The sequence below is a fragment of the Arvicola amphibius genome, chromosome 3, assembly GCF_903992535.2.
Source record: "Arvicola amphibius chromosome 3, mArvAmp1.2, whole genome shotgun sequence".
Taxonomy (NCBI): Eukaryota; Metazoa; Chordata; class Mammalia; order Rodentia; family Cricetidae; genus Arvicola; species Arvicola amphibius.
In genome coordinates, this window is record NC_052049.1 from 30,819,248 (window position 1) to 30,832,857 (window position 13,610).

At 42.9% G+C, this 13,610-nt stretch overlaps 1 protein-coding gene across 1 annotated transcript; it reads left to right on the forward strand.

The window, feature by feature from the left end:
- Window positions 1-6,322: 6,322 nt before the first annotated feature.
- Window positions 6,323-13,013, forward strand: Mrps30 (mitochondrial ribosomal protein S30). Its single transcript, XM_038322529.1, has 5 exons — window positions 6,323-6,925; window positions 8,045-8,190; window positions 8,678-8,783; window positions 10,421-10,597; window positions 12,645-13,013. The coding sequence occupies exons 1-5, from the start codon at window positions 6,352-6,354 to the stop codon at window positions 12,959-12,961; spliced, it is 1,320 nt and encodes a 439-aa protein (XP_038178457.1). The 5' UTR covers window positions 6,323-6,351; the 3' UTR covers window positions 12,962-13,013.
- Window positions 13,014-13,610: the final 597 nt, after the last annotated feature.

Below are 13,610 nucleotides of genomic sequence, written 5' to 3' on the forward strand. Positions count from 1 at the left end.
GTGCGTAAATGTGATGTACGAATGCAAATTTTTTGTGGAAAAATCTGTTTTGGGGTAACACGGGCTCCTAAAAACTCTATAATACTTGTTTTTTGAATCTTATCGGCGGCAATAATCAGCCCCTTTTGTTTTAAGGATGCCTCCAGGGCAACTAATGCCCGTTCTAGCATATGCTCTTGTTTTGCTGCCAATAGGATATCATCCATGTAATGGATCAGCCTAACTTTGGGAAAACTACGTCTCACTGGTTGTAACGCCTGATCCACGTATAGCTGGCACATGGTGGGACTGTTGGCCATACCCTGTGGTAAGACCTTCCATTGATAGCGTTCATCAGGCTGTTCATGATTTATAGAGGGAACAGTAAATGCAAAACGATGTTTATCTAAAACATGCAAGGGTATAGAAAAGAAGCAATCCTTAACATCTATGGCAAAAACAGGCCAATCTCTTGGTAAAGCACTTAAAAGAGGCAACCCTCTTTGGACAGATCCCATGAGTTGCATTTGTGCATTAACTGCTCTAAGGTCATGCAGCAGCCTCCATTTTCCTGACTTCTTTTTTATGATGAAAATAGGGGAATTCCAAGGAGACACAGAAGGTTCAATATGACCAAGCTGAAGTTGTTCTTTAACTAATATGTGTGCGGCCTGGAGCTTTTCCATAGACAGGGGCCACTGAGGCACCCAAACGGGTGTATCTGTGCCCCAGGGGATGCGTAACGCATCATCAGTGGCCCCTAGGAAAAACCCAAGCCCTTCCGATCAGATTTGGGAGTGGGCAACACGGGATCACTTCGTCCTTGAAGGCGAGCCCCCAGCCCTTTTCCTGGTACAAAGCCTTGTGCCTTCATGACATCTTTACTCACTTGAGAATAATCATTGGTAATTATCAATTTTAATTGTTGTTGTACATCCCTTCCCCATAAATTTAAAGGAAGGTCTATGACAAAAGGCTGAAAAGTGCCTTGACTGTGTTCCATCCTCCAATGCAATTGCTTAGCACTCATATCTGGAGTATTTTTGTATCCTAGACCCTGTAAGGTTTGTGCAGCCGTCTGTAACGGCCATCTCTTCGGCCAATCCTGTTTACGCATCACACTTCTGTCCGCTCCGGTATCCAATAGGCCCGTAAAGAGCTTTCCTTCTATTTCTAGGGTACACATGGGGCGATCATCAAGTCCTATAGACAAGCATGCTAGTTCAACCCCAGAGGAGCTGAACCCTCGCTTGCCCCTCTCTTTCTCATAAGAGGGAAATTTTTCATGGTCTGATCGAAGAATTAACAATTGTGCAATACGATCTCCGGGTGCAATCGAAATGATGCCAAACGGAGAATGACACATTACCTTAATAATGCCTTTGTAGTCAGGGTCGATCACTCCAGGTAGCACTAATAACCCTCTAAGAGTACTGGAGGATCTTCCTAAAACTAGTCCCACTGTTCCTTCCTCTAGAGGTCCTGACATATCTGTGTCTATAGCTTGAACACCCATACTCTGAGTCAGTACCAATCCGGTGGTGGCACGGAGGTCCAACCCTGCGGAGCCTGTGGTGGCCCTTCTGATGACTGGGGTGGTCTCATGTTTGGCTCCTGAATTGCCCCATAAATTCTCGGGCCCTGGGGTAGTGGGCCCTTCTGCCCGTTTTTTGACATGGCTGATGTTGCATTAGGTATGGGCTGTCCATTGATATCCTTTACGGATCGACACTCATTCGCCCAGTGTTTTCCCTTTTTGCACCGCGGGCATGTGCCCGGCTGTCTCTGACCTTGGCTCTTTTTATGTGTACCTTGGGGGCAATTTTTTCGTATATGCCCCGGCTTCCCGCAATTAAAGCAGGTACCTAATCTTCCCTGCCCCCTGGAGACTGCTAGCATAGCAGCCGCTAGACCAGCATTAGTTAGAGGGCCGCCTATCTCTCGGCAGGCCTTAAGCCAAGCATCCAGTCCTTTATTTTTCCATGGCATGATGGCTCTCTTACATTCTTTAGTAGCCTGTTCAAACACTAACTGCTGAACCAAAGGCATAGCTTCTTCGGCTTCACCAAACACCTTCCCTGCGGCTTCCATCATGCGAGCCACAAACTCCGAAAAAGGTTCAGTAGGGCCTTGAATAATTTTAGTAAGGTTGCCCGTCACTTCACCTCTTTTTGGTATCATTTTCCATGCTCTTGTGTAAATTTCATTAATTTGTTGATATACCTCCACTGGATAGGCTGTTTGATTAGCCGTCCATTGCCCTTGCCCTAATAACATGTCTGCATTCCAGGGAGCTCGATTTGGCGTTTGCGCATTTACTCGAGCCTGAGTGTGAGCAGCTTCTACCACTATAGATCTATAATCTAGATATTGACCTGTAGAAAGGCATGCTCTAGCAATTTCCCACCAATCTGTTGGTGTCATAGCTCTGGTGGTCAACCGAGTCAGTAATGTGCGGGTATACTGCGCATTAGCTCCATAAGTCTTTGCTGCTTCCACTAAATCTTTTAACTCTTTATAAGGGACTGGCTCATGATATCTTTGTTGATTTTGATCCTCAAAAACAGGAAATACCACCACTGAAGGTGGATAATGCACAGCTAACTGCGCAAGAGTGCCCCTGTCGATGAAATGGCAGCTACTCCTGGGCTGCACGTAAGGAGGGGGAAACTCTCTAGTGGGCACTTTTAGAGCTGGCCCATATCTCTCCTCCTCATAACGTGCATCTTCCTCCTCTAAGCTCTCCTCCTCTGCCTCTACCAGCTCCTCTTCAGCCAGCCGCAAGGCTGCGAATTCATCCAGCACCGGATATAGGGGAGGTGCTGAAGGTTTATTTATCTTAGGATCCTCTTTTTCTTTTATATCTTTCTTTTCTCCTTTTTTGTTCCTTATTACCGTGCACTTTTCTTCAGTATCCTCCTCTGTCTTTGAACCTGCTTCTGAAAGGCTGTCCTGGTGTCTTGCTAGCATTTTCCTTCCTTCTCTTAACTCCTCTACATTTTTTCCGTCTTTCAAACAGGAGTGTACTAATCTCCAAAAAGGATAAGTCCCCTTCTTTAATTGCCCCTGTTCCTTTGCTGCCTCCAAATCTTTGCCTAGCTTTCTCCAGCAATGCAGATTTAGATCCCCAGACACCGCAAACCACGGAGCCATGCGATCAATATCCCCGACAATCACCTTTATGGTGGATTTCGAGATTTTCAATCCTCTCTCCTGTAGTAACCGCTGTATGGGATCTACAAAATCGCATACACTGGAGACAGACTGATCGTTGCCCATCTTTGCTCACTTTTCTACAAGAGGCTTACAAAAGGGCAGAAAAATCGCCTTATCTGCTACGGATTTACTTTCACTTTAGATGTTACAGCAGAGACACTCCTCTCCTGGTCTATGACAACGGATAAAAATGCAAAAGGCATAAACCACTACAGCAAAAACAACCACTGCTAGTGCAAACCACAAAGGACTAATTCCTCCAAGAAGCATACCTAAGGATACTTACCGGCGCCGACCGCTTCGTGTGTAGAGTTCTGAATCCTCTTCGACCCCCCGCGTGTGTCCGCCGAAGTTCCCGGGTTTCGGCACCAGCTGCGGCGAGCGAGCCCTGACCAGCAGGGAAAGATCACCACCGACACAGGATTCTTCTCTGATCACACTTTAATGAAGCGCTGCTTGGTTGAGGGAGAGCTGGAAGCAGGGGGCCCCGAGCCGGGCTGGGTGGCGGCTTATATAGAGGAGGACGGGGCGTGTCTACTGATTAGGTGACGTGGCAGAAAAGGATTGGTGGAAACCTGTTGCTAGGCAGATGTGGCGCGAAAAGTTCGCGCCACATACTTGTTTACTTTAGCCCTCGGCGCCATCTTGTAATGGCGAAATGTAAGTGCGGCCGCCACACACTACAAGTAAAAAAAAAAATAATGTGACTCAAACTTTAGAAACAACTTTCCTAACACATAAAATTAAAAGAATGCATTCCTGTATATTACAGCACTGGAATCCAAAGGAGAAAGCAAAGGATAGTAATTAAATAAAACATGTAAAATCAATGTAAAAATGTTTTGGAATAACTGACCCAGAAAACATGAAAAATGCCCTTTTATGTAGCATCACTGAAGTTGTGACCTCTGTGGGTCCAGTAACTCTGAAGCCTTTTACATAAAAAGTAGCAATTTCCCCATAAGTTTATTACTAATTTTTAATCTTTTAAAATATATTCCATTTGCATGTATGTGTCATGAATGTAGGTCAGAGGATAATTTGCAGGGTGTGGATTATTCCTTCTACTATGTGGATTTTGGGATCAAATTTATGTTGTCGGGGTTAGCAGCTGTGTGTGTGTGTGTGTGTGTGTGTGCATTGCTGGATATTGAACCCAAGGCCTCATGCATGAAGCACCTACTTTTTCCACAGGGCTATACGCTCAGTTCTCTAAGTACAACAGCCCCTCTGACTTCCTAATTAAAATTGAAGTTAAGTACAGAATATAAAAATACTATATAGTACAGTTTCATGCACATTCACCCAATTTCCTGTGATGATAACAGCTTTCAAAACTATACCACAACAACAGCACTGGGACATTGATACAATCAAAACAGAGAATGCAGCTGCCATAATGATTGCTATATTGTCTTTTACATCCTTAACCACTTTCCTCCCACCCTAATGTCTGCCACGCATCAATTATTACCTTTTTCAATTATTACAAGTTTTGTCACTTTGACATATCAAGAATGCTATAACAATGAAACAATGCAACATGTAACCTTTGGGTATTTAAAAAAAATTCATGTCTAAGCCGGGCGGTGGTGGCGCACGCCTTTAATCCCAGCACTCGGGAGGCAAAGGCAGGCGGATCTCTGAGTTCGAGGCCAGCCTGGTCTACAAGACCTAGTTCCAGGACAGGCTGTAGAAACTACAGGGAAACCCTGTCTCGAAAAACCAAAAAAAAAAAAAAAAATTCATGTCTAATTCTAGGTGATACATGTAGGTTATTACACACAGAAGTAATCCATTCCTTGTATTTCTGGAAATATGATAATACACTTATGGATTATTTAACTATTTTCCAGTTTATTCAACCTCCCACAATATGTGTGTGTGTATATGTGTATGATGGTTGTGAGTGATGAAATCACATCTTTCCCCAATCCTCATGTCAAAGCTCTAACCTTCAGTGTGACTGAACTTGCAGAAGTAATCAAAGTGTAGTTAAAAAGAGGATAGGGGTCTGTAATGATAGGATTAAGGTTCATACAAGAAAAAAAAACATAGAGCATGCTTTCTTTACAGTGTTTGAAGCTGTTTGAAACACAAGATTTGGACCATGGTGGTGCCCTTATTTTGGACTTCCACTCTCCAGAATTAAGAGAAAAATCTCATAATGCCATAAGCAGTCTGTGTTAATAGGTACCCAGAATATTTTTTACACAAAATGGTAGTTCAATTTATATTGTGATTAGGCACCTCACTTTTATTCTTTGAGCACTGAAAATGATCATGAAGGCGGAGATTATGTCCTCCTTTTGTTATTAAAGTTAAAAGGATATTACAGTTCTGTAAGGAACTTCTCACATGAGGTATTATTGAAACGTAGCTACATTTCTAAACTTCTGTTTTGTAGACCTGAAACTTCATAAACTGCATTATCAATTGAAACTTAACCATATGTCTGTATTCCTTTAAGAGACAAAAAGTTTTGAACATCCTCAAGGATTGTTTTCGCAAGTCAAAACTACTCTTATCCTAGCTCTTAATGAGTCACAGAAATGGGTTGTCTGAGATGAACTTAGATTTTGGGTTATTTTTCAAAGATTTTTTTTGAACACCGGCTGGTTGTTGAAGTCTGAAAAGTAAAGTTATCCTTTCATCAAGAACTTTATTGTAAAGAATCAGTTCATACCGAACAATGGGTTTAGCACAGAGTAAAATTCATTGGCAGTTAGCATGCATAACTAAAAAGATGCTGTATTTATTTCCTTAAATAACTTTCTGATTCTAACGGAGCTGTGGTATGAGATACAAATGAAGAAACTAAGAACTGTACGGACTTAAAGTTTCTCTTTGGGGGAAATTTCTAAATGTTTGAGGGTGAGGAAGTTGCGAGTCCCTAAACATCCTACTCGCAGTGACTCCTCTTAATTCTTCCATTCTTCAGAGTAACAGGTTAAAAACACAAGCCAGTCTTTTGTGCAGAAATACTCTAAGAGTCTGGAATAAACTTTCGGAGCAAGCTGATTGGCTGGAAACCAAGCGACGCAGCGCAGCACAAACCCACTGAACGTCCGCCCCCAAGAAGCGATTGGTCCCTACGGCAAGCGGACAGGAACAAGTCCCGAAAGTTGACCTCGGGTTCCGGGTTCACGGACCAAGATGGCGGCTGCCAGGACCTGGAAACTGGTGCCCCGCCGGGGATTGTCCCTCCACGCCGCCGCTGAGGCGTCCGCCTCGGCCACCAAGGTGAGCGACCCAGAGGTCACGGCGACGCCCGTGGCGCGGTACCCGCCGATCGTGGCTTCCATGACCGCCGACAGCAAAGCGGCGCGGCTGCGGCGGGTGCAGCGCTGGCAGGCGGCGGCGCACGCGGCCCCGACCGTGGACGAGAAGATCCGAATTCTCACCAAGATGCAGTTCAAGAAGTACATGGTGTACCCTCAGACCTTCGCCCTGAACGCCGATCGCTGGTACCAGGGCTTCACCAAGACAGTGTTCCTTTCGGGCTTGCCGCCCGCGCCCGCGCCGTCCCCGCCCTCGCTCGACCTGGCGGGCCTGCGCGCCGCCGCGTGCGACTGCATCTTGCAGGAGCATGTCTACCTGCGGCGGCGCCGGCGCCGCTCGCTCTTCGACCACCGCCAGGCTCTCGCCTCTCCCGTCCTGGACCAGCTGGTGGGGACTCTCGTGAACCTGCTCGCCCCACTCAACCCTGTCCTGACCACCGCCGCCCTAGGTGAGCCTGCGCCTCCCTTCCAGGACGGGGACGGTGTGGTGCTGGCCTCTGCAGGATTGCTTGCTATTCCAGGCTTCCCAGCTGGTTTAGTAGCACTCCGTGCGTTGGCATTTGCAGCCCAAGTTCCTCGTGACTTGCCCGGCCAAGACTACTTGTTAAAGTTTAGAGTCAGGTGAAGTTAATCACGTTTCCGTGCCTTGACTCAGTTTTGTCTCTGCCCAGCCAATAGTTTGAGAGATTTCTTGAGTGGAACCAGCTTGGGGTTGTCTTTTGAGTCCTCCGCAGGAAAGGTGGGTGACCCTAGATAAGTGATCAACCTCCCTTACTTTGCCTACTTTAATTAGGGTATACTGTTTGGTCATAGAATTGTGAAGGTTAAATAATAGACATTAGCTAAAATCCCTAACATTTTCTTAACAATTACTGTGTCTATCCTTTTTCCAAAATTTATAAATACCCACTAATTAATCCTCACAACACAGTAGATATCATGGATTCATTTTATAAATGAAAGGTAAAAAGACACGTGTTAGGTTTGCTGTCTTAAGACCCAATATCTGGCAGGTTTTGGAATCAAGATTAGGCCCAGTAAACAGAAACTTCTGTTTGTGCATGCAGTGTGGACGTGAAAAATAATGTATGATGTTTTTGTTTGTGTCTGATGGGGTGGCGGCACTTCCCTTTCTCGTTAGTAAGGGAAGTGGTGGTATTAGGAAAGCACAGGAACTTTCGACTGCTCACCATTGGCGGCTTAGGCGGCTTAGCTTTGTTCAGAGCAGAGCTCTTGTATAAAATGGCAGCGATGAGAATTTTATGTACCCTTTAGAGTAATTGTAAAAGAGAAATTAGTCCTTCATAGAACAGTTCACACTTTGTTCTGATGTGTAGTGTCGCCATTCATTCGAGAATCTTTATTAACTAAGTAATTAACTAGTTAGCATAATAAAGTTTTGTGTGCTGCACTTGAGACATAATGGTTAAATTACGTACCTCAGATTCTTAAATTACTGTAATTTTTATATGTATATATTTTAGACATGCCAGTCTTAACACGTTTATGGCTTAGTCAGTTACCAGTTTGCTCTTAATAATAAGAAAACTTTGAATATCTTTTGATAGACTATAAGCGCCCTGTTGACTTTTACTGGCAGCGAGGCGAAGAACGCATTCCTGCTGGTCATCGGAAAGGTCGTATTGATGCTTTACGATATCAAATAAATGATAAGCCACACAACCAGATCCGAATATCTAAGCAACTCCGGGAGGTAAGATTTTGTATCTGTTGGCATCAGGTAACCAGATGAGTATGATGAGGTGTTGGGTAGATCTCTTACCTTCCATGATTGTTTTATGATGGCTACCTATCTGGAAATCTTTCTCAGCTTTCTGATTATGCATGGTATGGTCTATGAAGGTCAGATAATTTTAAATATGTAAGGCATCAATGTGGTAAAATCAACTTACGATTTTGCATTATAGTGGGATTTTAAATTTTTCCCATGGGCGACCACTTTGGGCCCATCAGTAGATACTAGTTTAGGTGAGCACTTCTCTTTTGAAAATGTCATCTGAAACACTCCAGAATGCAGAGCATTTCAGAGTTTGAATTAGGAATGTTCATCCTGCAGACTCTGTGAATACGGTGTCAGACCATTTTGTGAGTAACAATCCATTGGGAAAATGTTAAGTCTAAGATAATTGTAATGCAGTGGATAGTTTCTGAGTTCACCCTGTGTTTTCTTATTCTTTAAGTTTGTGCCACTGGACTATTCCATTCCTGCAGAAATCCCTGTTATGAAATGCAAACCAGACAAGCTTCCATTATTCAAACGGCAATATGAAAACTCCATATTTACTGGTAAGTTTCTCCATACATATTGATCCATAAATATATTTTAAAAAGTCTGTAAAGTAAGAACATGTTTTAACTTTAGTGGAAATTTAATTTCAAATTGTTATATTTTATTGTTTTTTGATGGAAACAGGATTTCCATAGCTCAGTTGGCCCTGGCTTGTCTTGAACTTGTGGCAGGAGCCCTCTAGCCTCTGCCTCCATAGTGTAGGAGGTATACTACCACACCCAGCACAGATTTAATTCTGAGGACTAAGATGTTTGATTGGCTATGAGCAGTATCGTTCCTAACCTCAAGGTTATGAATGACAGTTATGAATGAATAACATGAATGACAGTCAGAGAGAACTATAGCTCTTCATTTGAATGTTTTGTTGCCTCTGCTGAATTAGCATCATTTAACCTTTAAAAATTGTTATACTTTCTAGGCTTTTTGTTTTATTATGTGGCAAGGTGTATTGTATTTTGTATTTTCTGACTCAGGATCATGTATAGTATTTTATTGAAGAATCCTTCTTGTTCTACACATGGTACTTACATACGTCAGGAGTTCAAGCACTAGTAGGCCTCATGTCTCCTTAACGCACCTTGAATTTTTTCTCTCTTCCATACACTTATTAGTTCCTAGATGACCCAAGGAAGACTTTAAGAAAGCATTATGTTAGTCCTCTTGGCCAATTTAATTGGTCCTTTCTCAATCACTTGGTCTTAGTAGTGACTGGGAATTTATTTGAAACCTCTTTAAGAATGAAATTGAGCACGTCAGTATTCATGAGAGCTGAACCACCAGTCCTTTCTGCCTTGGCTGTCGTCCCCCTTTCCTTTTCTTTTCTCCTTTTTTATCCTCTGGTTTTGTTTCTCTCTTGCTTTTTTTTTCTTTTCTTTGTTCCTGGCTAGCGTAATACTTGCTATGGAGTTACAAATGGCTTTGAAACTGCGCGTCCTCCTGTCCTGGGGTCCGTATTGCTGAGGCTGGAGCAGGGTGTGTGCCACCGTCAGCATTGTGTGTGTGTCGAGGATCAAAGCTGAGCTCCCTGCCTGCTAGGCAAGCACTCTGCCCAACAAGCTACGCACTTTTCTTACTTAGAAATGTAGTATAAAAACTTTTTAAGTGAACAAATATTGCATTGATTGTAAAGAAGTCCTTTTGTTGTTGTTTTTTATTGTGAGTGTGTGTGTATAATAGGAGTGTGGGTGTGAGAACCCAGAGCACATATGGAGCAGAGAGTGACTTTGTGGAGTGCATTCTTCTGCAGCGTGGGCTCCAGGAATTCATCTCAAGTTATTAGGCTTGCCCAGCAAGCATTTCACGTGTAAACCTTCATAAAGCTTCCATGCTGAGGCAACAGCAGTTCCTAACAAGGGTTGGCAAAATTAAATAGTGGAGAATTATAAGTACCTTTCTTATGTATCCTTCTGGCTTCTTTTTTGCCCTGGTGAGCTCTGTGATAATGAGCAAGTTGAGGATTGTTTTCAGGTAACTTTACCATCGTCGGTAATGAGGAAGTATTTCAGGCATATTCCCCTTGTGTCGTCTGAGTGCTGGACACAGGGTGTTCCAAGAAGAAGGGGTGCTGGAAACATGTGCTGCCAGCTTCTGCATGCTTGCGTTTCATCTCAAGTGTTTTTATTGTTTCCTCTAGGTTCAAAAACAGCAGATCCATGCTGTTACGGTCACACCCAGTTTCATCTGTTACCTGACCGTTTAAATAGAGAGAAGCTGATAAAACAGAACCAAGCTGAGCAGGTAGAAGTTGTTTTTAGAGCTAATGCTCTTGCGAGTCTTTTTGCGTGGACCGGCGCTCAAGCTGTGTACCAAGGTAGGACCAATGCCATGGCAGTTTGCATCCTTGAAAGTATAGCCTGCTGAGAATGGAGTTATAGATTGTTTTTGTAGGTAAGACACAACCTGGAGCTGAACATTTTGAAAAGTTTACATTGATATAAAATGTATTATTTAAAAATCCATAATGAAATACATTTTACATTTAAAATGTACAGGTACACACGAGTATTCTTGTTGAACTTTTCCTGTGGAGACAGAAACATTTTTTAGTGTTTTTCACAAACACTGCAAACTACTAGTGAGTCAGCAGATCCTTGTAGGCATCCTCACTTTGAAAAGTTCTCTAGTTAGGAAAGAAAATGGTAGGGGAGTCAAGATTCCGATGAAAAAGCTCTCCCTTGGGAGGTGCAAGTGTGTTCAATGAGGCTGTGGGCCACAGTATGCATGTGGAGGTTACAGGACAACTTTCTGTGGACTGAGTAATCTTTTATGTGGGTCCCAGGAATCGAACCTGGATCTCCAGCGCGTTTCCCACTAACACCTCTCCAGGCCTTGCATGTTTTTTATGGCAGCACTATTAGCTTTGGAGGCAGTGTTGAATAACAGGCAGACCTAACTCTCCTGGAGCTTTTAATGCAGTGGCGAGCTTCTGGAAACACACTCTTTCTAGAGTAGTGATGTTCTGAGAAAAGTAGGGCAGCATAAGTATAATGCTTGTGTGGCTGTCCTAAGGGAGGTAAGAGGCACAATCCATGTGAGTACGGTTATTATGGGAAGATGTCCAGAGACAACTTTCACACAGACCTGGATGGTGACGAGTTAGTCATGCAGAATCTAGGGAAGACACTTTGAAGTAAGAGGAATAATCACAAAAAGGCCAAAAAGGCTCTGCAGTAAGGACAGACTTGAAGCCCTTAAGGAACAACGGAGAGGCTGGTGATTGGAGGCCGGTAAAGAAAGGGAATGGAGAATGCTGTGCATTGGCAAGGCAGAAGGTAGAAGCTATACCGTGTAGGACTTTTTCTTCCTGGGCTGGAGTTTGAACCAAGGACTGGTATCTACTGAGCAGATTCTCTAGCATGAGCTATAATCCTCATCCTGTTCTTCCAAGTCCGGTGTGAGGTGTTTGGGTTCTGCTGCAAAGCCTGAAGGTATGAAATATGAACTAGACAAATTCTGCACAATAACCCAGGAGTAATATTAATATAGATTGTTCTTACTAGAGTCTCCTTGTTCATTTGTAGAAATGCATTTCAATTTTATGCTTCCATTATTGGCTTCCATTTCTTTACTAGGAAGGGAAGATGGTAGGAGGTGGGCTTAGGATAGCCTTCCAATGGCACTGCATGCTCATGAACGAAAAACTGTTACCTCCTGCATTTGAGCAATAACTTGGTTAGATCTCTCCATTAAGGATTCAATAATATGTATATGGAGAAGTCAGATTGATTCCTGACTTTGGCAGCATTTAAAAATATTACCCCAGTCAGTCTAGAACAAGAGTCGACAGAAAACTTGAGTGGGTAAGGTATAGAGGCATCCTGGAGCCTTATGACCTGAGGCAATAGAGGCAGTGACAACAATTAAACCCTCTTTAAAAATAGTCAGAAGGCACTGGATTATCCAGGGGCATGGTGTTGGAACCATAGAAAGCTAGATTCTTCCTGAAGATTGTGAGAGCTTATGTATGCATTTGTCTTTGGTGAAATAAATGGTCATAATGGATACTGGATTTTACATGGTGCCAGTGTGGAAAGTTTTCCGAGTATACTGAAGGCCACCAAGTTAGTATCAGATGCAGGAGGATTCCTGTAGGTAAAGCATGTTAGGTAGCCAAGTGAATGCTGGGAGCTGTGGAAGGTGGAAGTTGTAGAAAAAAGTGCTTCCTATGTCTGGGACGCTGGAAGGGAGGAGCCATTAATACAGAAAAGAATGTAGAGTTAGTGGCAAAAGCAGGGAAACTTGAGGATCTCAGGGATTTGGTAGGTCAGGATTTTCAGGGGTCTTTACTACCCTCCAGTGTGTTTTGTTTTGATAAAACATATCAACATGTGTCAATCCCCCATTGCTTTCTTCTGCAGGATTCTGGAGCGAAGCAGATGTTACTCGACCTTTTGTCTCCCAGGCCGTGATCACAGACGGAAAATATTTTTCTTTTTTCTGCTACCAGTTAAATACTTTGGCACTGACTGTACAGGCTGATCAAAATAACCCTCGTAAAAACATCTGCTGGGGGACACAGAGTAAGCCTCTGTATGAGACTGTGGAAGATAACGATGTGAAGGGCTTTGATGATGATGTTCTCCTGCAGATAGTTGACTTTCTTCTAAATAAACCGAGAGAAGACAGAACACAGCTGCCGGGAAGCCAGGAGAAAGGACTTGATTCGGGACCTTGAGGATGTGTAAATTTCACCAGAGGAATAATAAAATCATTTATGGATTCTGTAACTGTCAGTTATTAAACACATTGATTTTTTTTTTTTTTTTTTGAGAAACAACGTTTCTTTATGTTAATCTATCACTCAACCTTGAATTCAGATTCTTTACTGAAAGAGTTAGGTTTAGATGTAATGGTGATTATTTTAAATGATTCTTTCAGCTCATATTTAGAAGGCATTGAACAGACGAAGAGCCCTCTAGCAAGTTGTATTCTGACCTGCACACGTGTCTAGCCCTTCCTTCCTCTATCCTTCTCCCTCTCCTGTGTCTGTCTCTTTCTCTAAATAAATGTTTAAAATGAAAATATATTTACATATTACTAGTAACAGTATTAGACTATCTGTAATGGTTTGGTATTTTGTGTCATTTAAATGGTAATTCAGTGGGAGTTGGAGAGAGGGTTTGTCCTGCCCTTCCAAAGAACCTGGGTTTCATTTCTAGCACTAAACACCTAAATGTGGCTTACTGCCCTCCATGTCCTGATCCAGTGACCCCTTATGACTTCTGAGGCACCACATATGCTCACCCATGGTGCATAGATGCATGCAAAATACCCATACAAATAAAATCATTAAATATGTTTTATTAGTTTTTTAAAAAATTTGT